At 34.0% G+C, this 16,593-nt stretch overlaps 2 protein-coding genes and 2 non-coding genes across 4 annotated transcripts; 3 read left to right on the forward strand and 1 right to left on the reverse strand.

The window, feature by feature from the left end:
• Positions 1-1,440: 1,440 nt before the first annotated feature.
• On the reverse strand, positions 1,441-5,068 carry LOC109182074 (protein RETICULATA, chloroplastic). The gene is made up of 7 exons (XM_019332111.1): positions 4,177-5,068; positions 3,955-4,053; positions 3,481-3,701; positions 2,993-3,062; positions 2,697-2,776; positions 2,069-2,133; positions 1,441-1,907 (listed from the first exon to the last, which is right to left on the reverse strand). Exons 1-7 carry the CDS (start codon positions 4,729-4,731, stop codon positions 1,714-1,716), a joined length of 1,284 nt encoding a protein of 427 aa, XP_019187656.1. The 5' UTR covers positions 4,732-5,068; the 3' UTR covers positions 1,441-1,713.
• A 2,766-nt stretch (positions 5,069-7,834) lies between these two features.
• TRNAV-CAC lies at positions 7,835-7,908 on the forward strand. The gene has a single exon. It is a non-coding gene; the product is annotated as a tRNA-Val (tRNA).
• Positions 7,909-8,917: 1,009 nt separating this feature from the next.
• TRNAV-CAC lies at positions 8,918-8,991 on the forward strand. The gene has a single exon. It is a non-coding gene; the product is annotated as a tRNA-Val (tRNA).
• Positions 8,992-11,330: 2,339 nt separating this feature from the next.
• Positions 11,331-15,346, forward strand: LOC109182075 (PRA1 family protein A1-like). Its single transcript, XM_019332112.1, has 8 exons — positions 11,331-11,752; positions 12,368-12,408; positions 12,534-12,612; positions 13,098-13,184; positions 13,259-13,347; positions 13,445-13,516; positions 13,600-13,722; positions 15,052-15,346. The coding sequence occupies exons 1-7, from the start codon at positions 11,595-11,597 to the stop codon at positions 13,701-13,703; spliced, it is 630 nt and encodes a 209-aa protein (XP_019187657.1). The 5' UTR covers positions 11,331-11,594; the 3' UTR covers positions 13,704-13,722; positions 15,052-15,346.
• Positions 15,347-16,593: the final 1,247 nt, after the last annotated feature.

Below are 16,593 nucleotides of genomic sequence, written 5' to 3' on the forward strand. Positions count from 1 at the left end.
ATTTGATCCTCCGTCTATTTGATCGTTTGTTAACCGTGATCTCTGAGGATATATATGTAATTTCATGGTCCATCGTCGGTTTTTTAAGGTTCCGATTACATTTTCAGACCGCACTGTTACATTTGAATCCACTGCCGAAAACAATATGCCAAATCCTGTCAACTTTCTTCATCCTCCCTTTGGATTCAATGTAGTTAAGTTTGTACCAGATCGAAGAAGACAACGTGTTTTCGAACCACAATCTGCCAAGTCCACGTGCTTCGAAGAGAGTTGCAGGTTCTTCTTGAGATTGTCGATGACGGCGCGGCCACCGGCGTTGATGCAGAAGTGTTCGAAGGCTTGTTTGAAGTCTGGAAAGTAGGGTTTCCATTTGGGATTGAAGATTTTCCGACCGACGATGGACCATGAAATTACATATATATTCTTAAAGATCACGATCAACAAACGGTTAAATAGAAGGAGGACTAAATCGTGTTAAAATTGCAAAGTTAAAGACTTAATTGGTTAAAATTGAAAGTCAAGGATCAATTTGTGAATTTAGCTATAGTTGAGAGACCATTTTGGGTATTTATTCATTAATATAGGTAATAATTTTTGACACGTACTGATGCTATTCTAATTTTTACATATTTAGGGTACGTTTAGTAATTAAATTTTTTTTAAAATAAAAAGTAAAAACACATTTTTTTTAACATTGTTTTTCATTTTTCTGTTGGAAAACAAATATTCTAATTTTCCAACTTAATAATGGATTTTTTTAAAATACTTTTTTCTTGTTTTTCAAAATTTTTCAAATACAAAAATACACACAATTTCATATGAGTTATGACTACCATTTGTAAGTTTAAAATAAAATAGATTTTAAAGTTCAGAAATCAGAAGTCTAATAACTATTTTTGTATAAAAGTTTCATGGTCTATTTGACCATTTTTCCTTTATAATCGTCAAATAAAAATAAAAATTTAAAAACATGTAATAATAAAGATAATTTAATAAACGATCTTATTTTCTTGCTATTTTCATCAAATAAGTAAATTAAAATCTAAATAAAAATAAAAATATGTGAATTAAAATTCGACTATTTGAAAAAGCTGAATCAAATAAGAAAATTAAAATTTTTTAAAAAAACTATGTGAGTTAAAATCTTATGATTTGAAAAAGCTGATCGCCTTGATCCCATAAGCTATTTTTCAAACACTTAACCAGCCAAAAATTATGAAAAAATACTATTGTATTCTCATTTTTTACTCCCACACACAAAATCTTGTTGTAGACATTTGTATACATATTTTTTACTCCCACACAAAATCTTATTGTAGACATTTGTATTGGGACTCACATGAAAAAAAATAGTTTATTAGTGTCCGCCACATAAGATCCATACTAGCTGGGTTTAATTTGCGCCTAAAGAAGCTGAAAATTATAGCGATGAACATTAAATTCAAACATAATGAATATCAACATCACTAGGTGATGAGCAGCGAAAAGCTATATAAGCATTAAGAAAAACATTTCCATAAAAGAAAATCTAAAGAGAAACAATTCAAAGGGGTGGACCCCAACAGCAACAGAAATAGCATCATGGTATATCCTCATAGCATCATGGTATATCCTCCAATGCATTCTAATACTAAACCAAGATGTCTTGTTTTTTGTTGTTGTTCAAGTGAGAAAAATATAGAAATGGTTCGTCTCGAGCAGAACCTGAGATACTCATTGCACACCACTCCACCTCGCCCAGTCCACAAACTGCATCCCAGCATACACATTGTTGGCGAATCGCACCCCGACTGTGAACGCCATTGATACGGGCGGAAATTGCTTAGCTGCTGGCGATGATTCCACTAGCCGCTCTAAACCAGTCACAATCTGCAGTCGCGTGTTTGAAGACACTCCTAGGAAAACGCCTGTCAAATAGGAGAGAGAGCATAGTGAATCATGCCAATTCAAGCTGAGCATAACACGGATTTTAAGTAGAGAATCCGGGAGGGCGTAAAATTTTATGCTTAGCAATTTATCTCGATTAGCAACTTCATTATCAAAGTGATTGATAATATTCAAGACGTACCCCATAGTACTGCACTCTTTATGAGAGGTGGAACAGGTATGTCATCTTCTGATTTTTTGACATTCCTGAATAAAAAAAAAAAAAAAAAATACACGTCGGAAATGTTAGAACAAATGTAAAGATGCATTACTAATGGAGTATAAAATCCTGTGATGGTTAAGGTATTGGAGAAAAGAAAAAGCAACGGACTTGGTGTGCGGTGAAGTGCTTTCAAATTAATTATTCGTTTATGAGTTCAAACCCTCGAAACATCTCTTAAGATAGAGGTAGACAAGGAAGAACGTTTATCTTCCAAAGTGTATAAAGGCTTATTATATTGCAAAAATGATTTTCTTCGTTTTTTATCAGTATTATACTTCACTACTTGCCCCTCTCACGGCCTTGAGAAGAATGTTCACATCTTGGATTGTATACACAATATTTGAGGTCACATGTCCTAGGCAAGATAGATCTTTCTCTAAAATCTTGATTGCACAAACTAGATTAAATACATTGCACAAATATATTAGATTTGCAATTCCTTGCCAATATTTCAAGATACCAATATGCAGGGGAAAAGAAGGCACTACAAAATTCAGTAATACAAAAGCAGGAATGCTAATAGAAATATATACAGACAGAGACATACCTCTTGGCAGTCATTATTAGATTTGCAATTCCTTGGCCGATGATACCGCATCCGAACCCAACAAATCCATACAGAATGCCCTATAATATACAAGTGTACTTGATTAGTTTCAACAGAAAATAAAGGCTGTTTTTCTATTTGTAAAATGTGTGAAAACACTGATAAAAGGAAAATGCGTTTCCATTAGACCATTTGTGAAAATAAATGCAAAACCGGAACATTACTAAGAAACAAATGCAAAAATAATAATAATAAAGCCATATAAAAAGACCAAACTTAAAACAATAAATGCTAACCTTGTAAAAGTAAGCAGCAATTCTCTGATTTACTGTAAACTTACAGCCTGGCCTTTCAGCTTCAAATACACTGTGAAACAGTTGAGCATGTGAAACGAAGGACTATTTAATTCAAATTCCCAAATTAAACAAAATGATAAATTTAAAATTCTTGCCCACAAAAGACAAAATTCCCTCGCCCCCAGGGGCCCCACACCTAGGCCCATAGGATAGTAGAGGGGTAAATCATGGTGACTCAACGGCCCATTAGGTGGAAGGGCCAATATCTGGTGCCCACAAGGAGCCCACGACATCGGGTGTAACTCCCACACTACGGCTGTCAGGGCTCGATCATGTATCCTTGCCCACAATCTACCACCCATGAACCAACTGAGCTGCCCGTGCAGGCATTAATTTTAAAATTCTTGACTATAATTTTTGTTGCTATAGTAATATATAGTAGTGTAATAAAGTTGAATAAAACTTCAAGGATGGAATGAAGTCTAAACCTGCTCGGAAGAGCTCCATAAGCCCTCTGCAATCGACCCAGAAATCCTCGAGATACAGATGGTTGTCCAATCCGAGCATATGGTGCTAACATACCAACTAAAGCAACATTAACAACAACCCCGACCAACATATCTGCAGCGTACAATTCAAATTCTGCCCAGAAGTCCTTGCCCCTCTTTTGGACTTCAGCAAATGTCGCACAGGTCGTATCAATAACTATCTACATTACACAATTGATGGAAACAGTAACTTCATAAATTTCTAAAAAATGGTTGAACAAAACAAATTGATAAATGCATAAGCAACTAATTTGAAGCTAAGATTGAAGGTACCTGAACATGCTTAGACAAATAAAAGTACGCACATAAAGTGTATTAAGTATAAAAGGATTCACAAAAGCAGGTGGATAACAGTGAAAGCAAAGCAAGACAGCTGAAATGAAACAAAACCATAAAATAGCGGTTTAAACGAACCTCAGTTCCAACTTTGAAAAGGAAGGATGGATCGGCCAACATTCGATTCCTAAGCATGGAAAATGACCTCATTGCAGGTCCTAGAGGCCATGCAGATGCCTGTATAATCCATTTTCAGCCAGTTATATTAGTTCATAAAGCAAGTTAACAATGATAGCTCAACAACTCAATTTATGAAACCATTAAAATAATAAAATCACTTCCACAGATTCAAAATTGTACCTGCAAGTCCAAATATCTAAGCAACAGGACTTTCCTAATCCCTGCACTCTTTGCAGCCTCTAACATATCAGCAGGAAGAGAAGCACCTCGAGCCTCGGTCTCCCTCATTACTTCCTCAAACTTCAGTAATGGCCCGAACTCATCTTCCTCTTTGTCATCTCCCTCATTGCCATTGCCATTACCGCCGCCACCCCCGCCTGTAAATTTCCCGTTTCCACCATTCCCATCAATTAAATCCCCACCATCGCCACCGCTAAAGCTATCGGTTGTAACTACATAACTGGAATCCAGAACCTCAGCCTCTTTGCTAACACTCGAACCATCACTCTCTTTCAATACAGCGTTAAAACTAGCACCAGATTGTGGCTCAATCTCTTCACCCAACGAGTTCTTGACTAAAAACCTAGACTTGCTACTCCTGCACGCCAAATACCCATTCCTCGTATTGCCTTGGATCTTAACAAAAACCAATCTTGACACCCCAATTTCAGAAAAGCTACCATTTTGTAAGTTCCCAAATTGAGATAGCCTAATACCAGATGAGCAACTAGCCATTTTTTCCAAAATCACCTAAAAGAAATCCCAAAACAACAATCTGGCTAGTCCAAAGTAATCAAAACAAACACTAAAGCTATGACACCCAATCAACAAACCAGATTAGCTTTAATGAACAAAATCGGGTAGTATCATTACCGCCGCGAAATATTGGCTTCTACTTCAGCTCTACCTCCCCGAGCAAAACGACAAAGGGTAGGTGCCTAGCTGGGAGGCTTGAAAGAGAAACGTGAAACTGTGAGAGTGAGTGTGTTGCGATTTGGCGATTTGCAAGTGGAGAAGAGAGAGAGAGAGCAGGTAACGTCTGTATAATCTCCGCTTCCCAGATTTTTTTTTTTCTTCTCTTTTTATTTTTTATTTTAATTTTATTTTTCTACGGACTATTTTATTCATCAATAATTCCCTCCAGGAATTTAGCATTTCAGCTGATGGAGTGATGGTGATGGACAGTTGCAGTTTTTGCGTGTTTTCGTCGCACGCGAGACTCATACCGCTCGTGCGCCGGAACTAAATCGTGATACACCATATATTTAAAATTATTATATATAATGTATGTATTAGTATATTACAACCTAAACAAATTATTAATCGCATACTTTCAAAAAAAAAATAATAATCGCTCTAATTTTATTTTTGGTCCTAAATTTATAGATAATAGTATATTTTTAATCTTTTTTTTCCACAACATTCTTTTTTTGGTCATAGTATTATTGTGATATGGTCATTGAGTATCCTCCTTCAACAAAATCGTTAAAATATCAAAAAAAAAAAAAAAATCATAATTGAATACCTAAATGTCTTTGTATTTTACATAATGGGAAAATGACACTTTTTCCCCCTGAGTTACATACTTATAGCACTTTTTCCCCCTCAATTATTTAGGTAAGCACATTAGCCCCCTCAATTATTATAAAAGTGGTGGTTTTTCCCCTGATATATTAAATTGACATTTCTATCCTTAAAGTAAATATTTTATTTATTTTACTTCTCCAACAAATTATTGCGTATACGTAGGGATGACCACGGTTCGGTTCGAACTGAATCGGACACTAAAGCAATCGAATTAAAAATTTTCGGTTATGATTCAGATCTATAACCCAACATTTGGATTTCAATTTATTAAAATTATGAATCAAACAAATTGGATCCTGAACGGCTGAACCGTGAACCGGGGGTTCCAGATCCGGTTCGCGATTTTGAACCGTCTTTATTTTAAATTTTTGTTTTTTATTTTAAAATAGTCTAAATTCAACAATAAATGTATTTTATTTTTTCAGTTCGGAACATGAGCCGTTCGTTCCGGTTCGCAATTTTAATAAACTTTAAATATCGGGTTTCGATTCTAAATTGTAATTGGAATATTTCGGTTTGGTTGCTATAGTGTTTGTTTGGTTTGAATCAAATTATGGTCATAATTTGTTGGAGAATAAAAATAAATAAAATATTTATTATAAATATTTATTTTAAGGGTAAATATGTTCATTTAACATTTCAGGGGGAAAAACAACCACTTCAATAATTGAGGGGGGGAAAAGTGCTATAGGTATATAACTCAGGGGGAAAAAGTGTCATTTTCCCTTACATAATTTAAACGGTTTTGTTGATGGAGGACCAACAATAGTCATTTCACAATAATACTAAGACCAAATAAAGATATTTAAAAAAAAAAACTAAAATTGGATTGTCACTTATAAATATATAAGACACAAGTGTCAAATAGACTGATCTATTATTGCAAAGTGTTCAATTCTCACCACGAACTAAATTAAGTGTCAAATAGGCCCATCTACCAGTTAAATTTGTTCGATTGGCATTTTTTACAAGTTACCTATTTAATTATTAAAAATAAATAAATAAATAAAATTAAAAATTAAAAAAAAAAAATCGGCCACCGCCTGTCCGGCCCAGACAGCCAGTGGCTGCCCTTTTGTAGACAGCCGTGGCTGTCCGGAGAGGACAGCCGGACAGCCACGGCTGTCAACAATGAGGTCCAGATCTATTATTTTATTTTTTTTTAATTTTTTATTTTATTTATTTATTTAAAAATCTAACCAAACCTAAGTTTATGCCCAACCTAATTATACTTGGCAAATTACGGCCACACAATTGTGTAGACCACTGTCTAAAATGACGTCATTTTAATGTTTTTTAAAAAAATAATAAAATCATGCTTCGCGCGCATGTTAGAATAATGAACATTATGGGGGTAAGATAATGTATTTTTTGAGTTAGAATAATGTATTTTTTGAGTTAGAATAATGTACTTTATGTGTTAGAATAATGAAATTTTTAGAGTAAGATAATATATCTTTTGAGTTAAAATAATGTACTTTATGTGTTATAATAATGTATTTTATGAGTTAGAATAATAATAATTTTAGGTAAAATAATGTATTTTATGAGTTCGAATAATGTACTTTATGTGTTAGAATAATGTATTTTATGAGTTAGAATAATGTACTTTATATGTTTTTAGACTGTGATCCACACAGCTGTGTGGACCACAGTATACACAGTAATGATTGAATTATACTTATAGTTCTATTAACAGTTTGCTTACCAATTTAAACTCATAGAAATAGTCTTGCCTTCCATGTATTTTTGTAATTTGCAGGAAGAGTCCATCTCACATGTCTTGCATGGTTGTGCTTAATCTCAAGTTGGTTTAGAGTTTCTTAATATGAAATATATAATAAATGGATTAATGGTGTTTGGAATATGGTTTATTAACAAATTTTTTAGTTGAATTAATCAATTTTAGATAATTGAGTAAGCCAATAAGCTAAAATTGCTAATTAGCACAAATCAATTAATTTTCAAAATGTGTAACAATATTTTCGTGTAATTATTTTCCAAAAGTCAAAATTATCCCTAACAAATTCCAAAATATCCCCTCTCTAATGACTAACTCTTCTTTTTTCGTGTAAACTAATTGCCAAACATTTCCTTTATCTAATTAATAGCCTTTTAGAAAAGATACACTCCAACAACTTACAAGCCAAACATAAATAGTTTCGACTTTTGTTCACACAATTGGTAAATATAAATTCTGTAATATTTCTATTTAGAATTATATTGATAAAGTAGAACCAAGTGAAACATTGTCTGGGTGGTGTAGTTGGTTATCACGCTAGTCTCACACACTAGAGGTCCCCGGTTTGAACCCGGGCTTAGACAATATCAGTTTTATATTTTTAAGCCACCCTTTCACTAAGGAATTCAACCATGAAATAGCAACATTCGTGAGTATATTGAGAATTTGGTTTCTATTGCTGAAGCTATTGCAGATCTCAGTCAACGCGCATAAAAAATAGTTTAAAGTATAGTCCCCAATTGAAATTGGTTGAAAATTTTTATGGAGTAGTTGTTTAAGTAATTGTTGGAATTTTCGATCGATCGCACTTGGTTAATATTCGCTAGGCATGTGATATTTTAAATGTCATAATTAAACTACAAATAATAAGGGGTGAAAAGTGAGCACGACTAACATTTAAAGACGAATTCTACAATTACCCTATAACTTAAGAACGATAAATGTAATTTGTCCATAATTAAATAAATACAATGAATAAAAATCATGCCAAATGGCTCAAGTTCTTGGATGGGCCTCGATGGCATACCAAATGCACTTCTTTGACGGGTGAGAATGACCGGTTAGGAAGACAAAGTACAAAAAGACTAGTGCGTGAAGTGATGATACTGTTTGAAGGGGCAAATTAACTTTATTCTCTTCTTATTTAAGCCCCAAAAACATTGTCAATGGGTTCCTAATACCCCTATGTCCGATTGACTCTCAACCTCCACTTCTTAGCTCAATTAACATTGGAGTCATGCATCATTCATCCATCAAATTTAATGATTGTTAAATAAATAAATAAATAAATAAATAAATAATAGACATATGTACTCATAAGTTATTTTATTTATTACCAACTAATTATATATAATTAATTTACCAAACATATTTTTACAAATCATTAGTACTACTAACAAATTAAAACAACTAACACAATCAACGATAAACTAATTACCAACCATTTCCTTTATCTAATTGATAACTTTTTTTAGAAAAGATAAACTACAGCAACTTACAAGCCAAACATAAATAGTTTCAACTTTTGTTCACACAACTGGTAAATATTAATTATGTAGACTATATTTATAAATTAGAATTAAGTAAAACATTGTCTGGGTGGTGTAGTTGGTTATCACGCTAGTCTCACACACTAGAAGTCCTCGATTCAAACTCGGGCTCAGACATGTCAATCATATCATTTTTAAGCCACCCTGTCACTGAGGAATTCAACCGTGAAATAGCAACATTCATGAGTACATTGAGAATTTGGTTTCGATTACTGAAGCTATTGCAGATCTCAGTCAACGGCTCAACGCATCAAAAATAGTTTAAAACATATACCACAATCGAAATTGGTTGAAATTTTGTATGGAGTAGTTGTTGAAGTGATTTTTCGAACTTGGATTGGTTGGAAATTTGATTTTTTTTTTTTTGGCTAAAGTGTCGTCCCGCACCATGGACCATCACTAATTATTCATGCCGCACCATGATCTTAATAAGTGCTATTTCGAGCCATAAACTAATTTTTTTTTTTTTCGCCTAGCACTTTTTGTAGGTTACCTACAAGTTGCAAGTAATAAAATGCTGGCATGGACTTTTTTTTTTTTTTTTCTTTTTACTTCTAGCACCTTGGTCATAGCTTTGTGTGTGGCGGAATTTCCTATGGAGACGAGAATTTCCTATGGTGGAATTTCTTACTGGTTACCCATGGATGATTGCATCACAATGGCATTATGTCTCTTCTTTCCTTTGTGATCCTCAACAATATATGCATATTTATTCACCCAACTTTGCAAGCAAAACAGAACATAATCAATATGTATAACATGAATCTATAATATAATAATTAGGATTAGGATGCAAGAAAGCCACACACACACACACATATATATGTGTGTGTGTGTGTGTGTATGTGAAGGCCACTCCCATTATGCAAAGGAAAAGTGAAAATTGAATTCTACACAAGAAATTATATTTGAACCTCCGAGCACGAAGGGACAACGACGCCTGGGCTGGGGATGTCGATGACCTCCCCGAGAATAAACACCCCCTGCTATTTCTTACCCAGAACCAAGTGAAAATGATCCAAATGCAGAAAAGCTCTGATCAGTCCTTTCTTAAAGATATTAGTTTCCAACAGCCACACTTCTATCGCCGCCGTTCTCTTCGTCCTACAGCACGCCGGATGCTCGAAAAACATGTTCTTCCACTTCCTCACCGTCCACCGACACTTCCGGTACCTGAATGCCACCATTGTCACCACTTTCCCGTACCTTAATTTCCCGCTCTACTGCTTCAACCCTGCCCTCGTTCGCCACCTCATCTCCTCCTCCATCCGCTGCGCGCTTGACCAGACTCTCAATTACGCGGGCATCTACCTCATCGATCTCCTCCCCGCCACAGTCACCCGCATTATCTACTTCGATTCCGACCTCATCGTCGTGGACGACGTCGAGAAGCTCTGGAGAATCGACCTCGATTCCGACGTCCTCGGAGCCCCGGAATACAGCCACACCAACTTCATCCCTATTATTTATTTATTTATTTATTTATTTAAGCTTACATGGACTCCATGTCATTTAATTAAAGCCACGTCACTAACAAATAAGTCAAAAGCACCTAAATCCTGCGCTATGTCATACTCTTTACCGAAAAACCTACAAAAAATGCTAGGCGAAAAAAAAAATTGATTTATGGTTCGGAATAGCACTTATTAAAGATCATGGTGCGACATGAATAATCAGTAGTGGTTCATGGTGCGGGATGACACCTTAGCCTTTTTTTTTTTTTTTTTAATAGTCATGGTTCGATGTCTCATCGAAATTAAAGTAAAAAATTTAAAAGTTTCACCAACTGATGAATTGCTTATTTTATTTTTTATTATTTTTATATTACCTCATTTAGAGTATTTAAATAATAGTATCAGACAAACCATCAATTACAAAATTAGAAACTACAACAACATTTAAAAAAATATAAAGTTTTTCAATAACTAGTAAACCTCTTCATTTTTCACCTTCCTCTTCTCCTTATTTTTGTATGAAAATTTTGAACACCCATAGATGTTTGTTGGAATTTTTAGCCAACCTTTTCAACCCCCTAAGAGGCTAAGATCATGATCAAAATGTTAGAAAATACATTAATTTTTGTCTACCTTAATAAAAAAATTTGAGTTTTTCAGTAATGATCTTTTACTCAAAATTCATTATTTTTACTAGTTTATGTGACTTGTGTATCTATTAAAATACAGTTCATACAATAGTAACATGATAATGAATATTAGTGAGTAGGTTTAATAGGAGAATCTAAAAAATTTGTAGAAATTGATTTTAAAAAGTAGGATATAAACAAAACTTGAGTAATTTTTTTTTGGTAGAGACAAAACTTGAGTAATTGATTATTCATTGTTTGCACTGTGTAAATGGTCATCTTGCAAAACTTACTGCTGAAGGTCCTTCGTTCGAAACTGCCTCTTAACATCAATAATCTTTTCGCGTTTTGAATATCTTTATATTGTAACCACACGTCTTCTCCCCCGCTAGGGTGGTGTGTAGGCGACTTTGTTCAAACTTCGAAATTGATACAACTATTATTCAGTACGGACGGAGTGCTCAAAATATATTATTCATTTCCACAATTCCTCTTCCAAAGCTTGCTTTATCGGATTCAGAAATCTCCCGTTCACGCAGTCGAATCGTTGTTTGTCTCTGCTTCCTTCCTTGTTCCTCGCTGGTTTGCTCCCGATACTTTTTGTTTTTCTAGGGTTTCGCGTTGTCCGATCGGAGGTATGGATTGGGGAAACGTGACAGCGGAGGATCTGATCGAGGCGCTCCGGGAGGTTGACTGGTCATCGCCGCCGCGTCCACTCTCCGAATTCTTCTCCCGATTCACTGTCCCCCGCTCCTATGCCAAATGGAACAGCCGCCTCAAGTGCAATCTCTACTAGTAAGCTCTTCATATATGTTTGCGATTTACATGCAACATCGTCCTTTGCGATACTGATTATCATTTTATTCAATTTGGTGATTGATCTGCCTGGATATTTCTAGAATGAATCGCAAGTGTGTTATGTGCGAATGTGCGATTTTGGTTTTGCATTTGGGGATTGAGCACCGTGGATGCTTCTAGAAGGAATTCAATTCTACTAAGACGCGTCAAATTAGAAGTTTCATTTTCAGCTAGAAATTCGAATATTTTGTTCCGAGATTTCATTTTGAGCTGCTAGAATTTGACTATTTATGCTGTTCCGGAAACTGATTCAGTTTTGTGAGTTACTTTGATTAGCTATTGGTTTCGGTGGTTGTTTTTAGAAGGAAGCAGAGGGTTATAAGATGAGTGTGAATTACTGAATTTTGTTTTCAGTTGGTTAACAATTGAGAAGTATGAAAGCTCTTGTTGGTTATTCATTTGAGTAATTATGATGAAAAAAGAGATCTAGGGACTCAAATTTATGCACTGTTTAGATTTCCTAAACAACTATACTATTGCAATCTGCAATTTATTGACTCTTCGTTCTCTTGTTTTTTTTTTTTTTTTTTTCCTTCTCTTTTTTCATTACAGCTACCGGACAAATTACTTCCTCATGATTGTTTTTATTCTTGGTAAGAGAGGCTAAAGTTATTAGGCCTTTACTTTTAATCTTTTCTCTTCATTTGTAATCTTATGTTTCATCTCCAGAATGTTACTCGTAAATATTTAATTTATTCATGTTCATTTAACACTGCAGGAATGGGATTTCTTAGGAGACCACTAGCTATTGTTGCTGCTCTTTTGACAGCTCTAAGCATTGCTTTTCTGAATGACAGGTATACCAATGTTTAGGACACACTTTTCTTCAAGTCTTCTAAATTCCAGTATGCCATAACATGGTGTTGCACTTGTTTTCAAACAGTGCTTGATTTGTTCCATTAGTTTATCTTTTAAAATAGGCCAGTTATCTGGGCTTCTTGATATGATTTATTTTAAATCTAGTTCCACTAGCAATATCATGGTGTAATCTAAACTCAACAACATTTTGGTTGTTGATTATGATGGATTGCATGAATTTGTATAGATGCTTTTTATTCTAGGTGATGCTGTACATTTCATATTGAAATGAATTGTAAAGTTCAAGTAGTATTTGTTTTTGCAATAATTACAGAGCATGGCTAATATGTATGAGAGATTGGGTATTTTTGTGTATTGGAGTTTATGTGTGCTTTCTGATTTTTAACTATGTTTCTCAGGGCATTTGGGTAAAATGGTACCTTGTAAAACAATCTTCTCATGTTGATAATGATTTTTCTAACAGCTTTGCAGGTGCTTTTAATGAAAAGGTGACAAGAACTGTCAGGCAGTTCTCTCCACATTTAGCTGCAAAAATGAGGCCTCCCCTCACGTGAGTATGTCTTTGATTGTGAAATTGTAAAGCATGTGATATTGCCACCTACTTAACTATCTGATAATTTCCAGACCTGTTATTCGAGGGCGCCCATCAGCCAAACGAGCAATATATATCTGTGGACGACCCCGCTGGGTGTTTGTCTTGGTGTTCTCTACTGGTAGGCACCAGCAATCTGTTTATCTCACTCTTCCTTGGAGCTGAATCATTTTAAACTCTAGTGCAATGTCATCTCATATCTGTTGCTTTCTTTTCAGTGAGTTCAATCCTTTGGTTTGTCTCCTGTGGTCTTCTAACCGTCTCATGGGCATTATCTGTTGGCCTTCTTGGTAATCATAACAGCTTGTTCTTTAGCTAATTGTTCATTTGTTCCAATTTTGATGTCTTTCTAATTAAACTGTCTCTCTCACAGCCACACTTGTTCATGCAAGCTTCCGAACTCCTAACTTGAAAGCTCGTCTGAACACATTCCGTGAAGAATTCCGAGCTGTCTGGCGCAATTACAGTGAACTCTAGTTTCTGAAGATTATTGCATGTAAGTTACTGGCCTTTTCATCTTTTTTGCTGATCTTACTGCTATTTTGGTTGGGTATAATCCCCGCCCCCGCAGTAAGATGTTATTTAAAGAGTAATTAGACAAAACTATGTATATCATTGGGATGTATGTTGCTACCCACCTAGGAAACAGAAAATGCGAAAGAGGGCACAGAACTTGGAGACACTTTAATTTTTGAAAATGTAAAACACAAAACGTGGGAGAAACTTGCAAATATATTATGGCCCTGTTTGGTAAAATGGCTGTTAGCTGATAGCTGTTAGTTGTTAGCTGATTGTGTTAATTAGAGGGTATAAATAGTTGATAACATTAGCTGATTGTAGAAAAGTGTTTGGTAAATTAGCTGTTAACTGTTAGCTGTTTGGTATAATTTTTTTTCTCAAAAAGCTAATTGAAAAAGTTGCTTGGGGTAGCTTTTTCAATTTTAGTCATTTGGAGTTGTAAAAAGCTAATTAACCAAACATTTATATTGATATTTTAACTAAATCAAACAATTAATAGTGGTCAAATAAGCCAAAATTGGCCTATAGGCCAACTTTTTACCAAACAGGGCCTATAAAAAAAGGAATAAGACCGCATTTCTTTTTACCCAATTTTTTTTTTTTTTTTTTTTTTTTTCACTAGACGCCTAAAAGTCTGAAACACACTTTGATAGTAAATGTTCCCTTTTATTTTTTATATTTTTTAAGAAAAGAAAAGAAATATGTGGAAACAGCCCCAAAAAGATTTTGTGAAGTTTCCTAGTGAGTAACATGACCAAACACGGAAATGCTCCTCTCTGAAAGTTTCAATGCATTGTTTCACACATTATGTGATTGACTGATTGCATTTGATTATTGTCATTCCAATGTCTGAGTCTGGCAAATTGCACGGTGGACCATGTTTACCTTGCAATGTGGATCACGGATAAATGTTCATTTTTAGTATACTGAAGGTTTATTTTTAATGTACTGAAATTTCATTTTTTTAAAGTACTATACCAAATAATGAACCTTCAAAAATGAACAGTCAATGTATTAAAAATGAACTTTCAGTATAGTAAAAATGAATTTGAACCGTGGTCCATGTCTCGATGATATAATGATTGTTGTTGGGTTGAGATTAAAATTGTATCGTGTCCACTAAGGTAGGTGGGTTTTTATGATGTCATATACAGGAGAGTAGTAAGAATTCACACTCCCAGACATTTATTATGTTGTGTTGACAATATTATATGTTTAGGTAAATTGTAAATTTATTTATTATATGTCCAATTTGTTATGGTCATCCTAATTCTGAGGGGAGCTGATCTTTTCCTTGTTTCTAAAGGGGATTAATCAGTGATGGAGATTGGACGCCGCGCTCAAACTGCTACTTCTAGTGGTGCTAAGTAGATAAATTTCTTTGTTGGAGAAGGTAGTTTTATCAGTTACTGGCCACCATAATTGCAGAGGCCATTTGTAAATGGATTTGAAGTTACTTGTATGGACTTATGCCATTCTTAAATGCATGATTGCTAAAACATTTCTCATAATTTCTGCCTGCCTGTAGACTGTAGACTCTGGTGTTTCTGAAAAACTATTGCCACTTCTTTTCTAAAGGTATGTTAATCCAGTTATTATTATTGCATAATAAAGGTATGTTAATCCAGTTATCTCTGCCTGCAATATTGCTTTTCTTTTGTGGTTGCAATATTGCAATCAACAGTGAATTTAATTTAATTGCTCACAATACCAGTAAGGTTAAAAATCAAGAAACATTTATGTTCGTAACTCGGAATATTGAAGCTAATGTTCAAATCACTATCTAAAACTGAACTCTCATGTCCAACTTTGATAAAATATTTATTTTATCAGAAAAATATCGTTCAAAGCATTAAATATGCATAAGTATTAAATTGAAGTTTCATCATTCTTTTGTTTCCTTTTGGGAAACAATAATACTCCACTCACTGCTCAAACTAAGCTTTGACTTGGCTTGAGAAAATACAGCAACCACAAGCAAATTACCACTTTTAAACGACCCCCAACCAAAATCCGGCATGAAATTCTAGCAATAGTAAAATAAATCTAATAATTATACTGTGGACTACGCAAGTACGCATATACAAATTCATTTTTAATGTACTTTTTTTTTAAAGGTGCATTTTATGTATAATGCAATTTTATTTTTTAGTACTACATTAAAAATGAACATTTAGTACACATTAAAAATAAATATTTAGTAGTGGTCTATCTTGTAATGTAGACCATGGTCCAATCACTAATTTGCCAGCAAATAGTTAAGGGAATTTAAGCTCGTCTCTAGCCTAACCACGCTGCTATATAGCACAAAAACAGGAAATAGAAAACTTAGGAAATGATAATTTTTTTAAAAAATGTTGAAATGTTACCAAAACGGTCCTTTAATTATAATAAAATTATCAATTTGATCCTTAATTATTTTTTTTGCCTAATCTAGTCTTTAACTTTAAAAATCTTAACCAATTTAGCCTTCACTTCTGATTACTCAGACCAAATTAGTAATTTTAGTATAATCAAGGAACCATTTTAGTCATCATATTCACCATTTCCTCTCTTATTAAATCGAAGAGTTAAAGAGTTAATTACCAAAATGGTCCATTGACTATAGTAAAAATTACCAATTTGATCCCAAATAAATGTAAGTCTGATGGCTAAATAAACGATAGATCAAATTGGTTAAAATTTTTAAAGTTAAGGACTAAATTAGGTTTAAAAAAATAGTCAATGACTAAATTGATAATTTTATTATAGTCAAGGGACCATTTCGATAATTAATTCTAAAAAATAGCTTTTGGTGTAATAAATATCTTCTTTAAAAATAAAAAAAAAAATCCATATAAGAAAAATT

The sequence above is a fragment of the Ipomoea nil genome, unplaced genomic scaffold (assembly GCF_001879475.1).
Source record: "Ipomoea nil cultivar Tokyo-kokei standard unplaced genomic scaffold, Asagao_1.1 scaffold1043, whole genome shotgun sequence".
In the NCBI taxonomy this organism is placed as follows: Eukaryota; Viridiplantae; Streptophyta; class Magnoliopsida; order Solanales; family Convolvulaceae; genus Ipomoea; species Ipomoea nil.

What these genes read in the sequence shown, in the direction of transcription:
- LOC109182074 (XM_019332111.1), bottom strand. Translation starts at nt 4,731, where the DNA reads ATGGCTAGTTGCTCATCTGGTATTAGGCTATCTCAATTTGGGAACTTA. An exon ending in TTTTCAAAGTTGGAACTGAG is followed by an intron (nt 3,702 to 3,954) that starts GTTCGTTTAAAC and finishes TGTGTAATGTAG; the next exon opens with ATAGTTATTGATACGACCTG. An exon ending in AAAGAGTGCAGTACTATGGG is followed by an intron (nt 1,908 to 2,068) that starts GTACGTCTTGAA and finishes CCTATTTGACAG; the next exon opens with GCGTTTTCCTAGGAGTGTCT.
- LOC109182075 (XM_019332112.1), top strand. Translation starts at nt 11,595, where the DNA reads ATGGATTGGGGAAACGTGACAGCGGAGGATCTGATCGAGGCGCTCCGG. An exon ending in CTCAAGTGCAATCTCTACTA is followed by an intron (nt 11,753 to 12,367) that starts GTAAGCTCTTCA and finishes TTTTCATTACAG; the next exon opens with CTACCGGACAAATTACTTCC. An exon ending in AAAATGAGGCCTCCCCTCAC is followed by an intron (nt 13,185 to 13,258) that starts GTGAGTATGTCT and finishes GATAATTTCCAG; the next exon opens with ACCTGTTATTCGAGGGCGCC.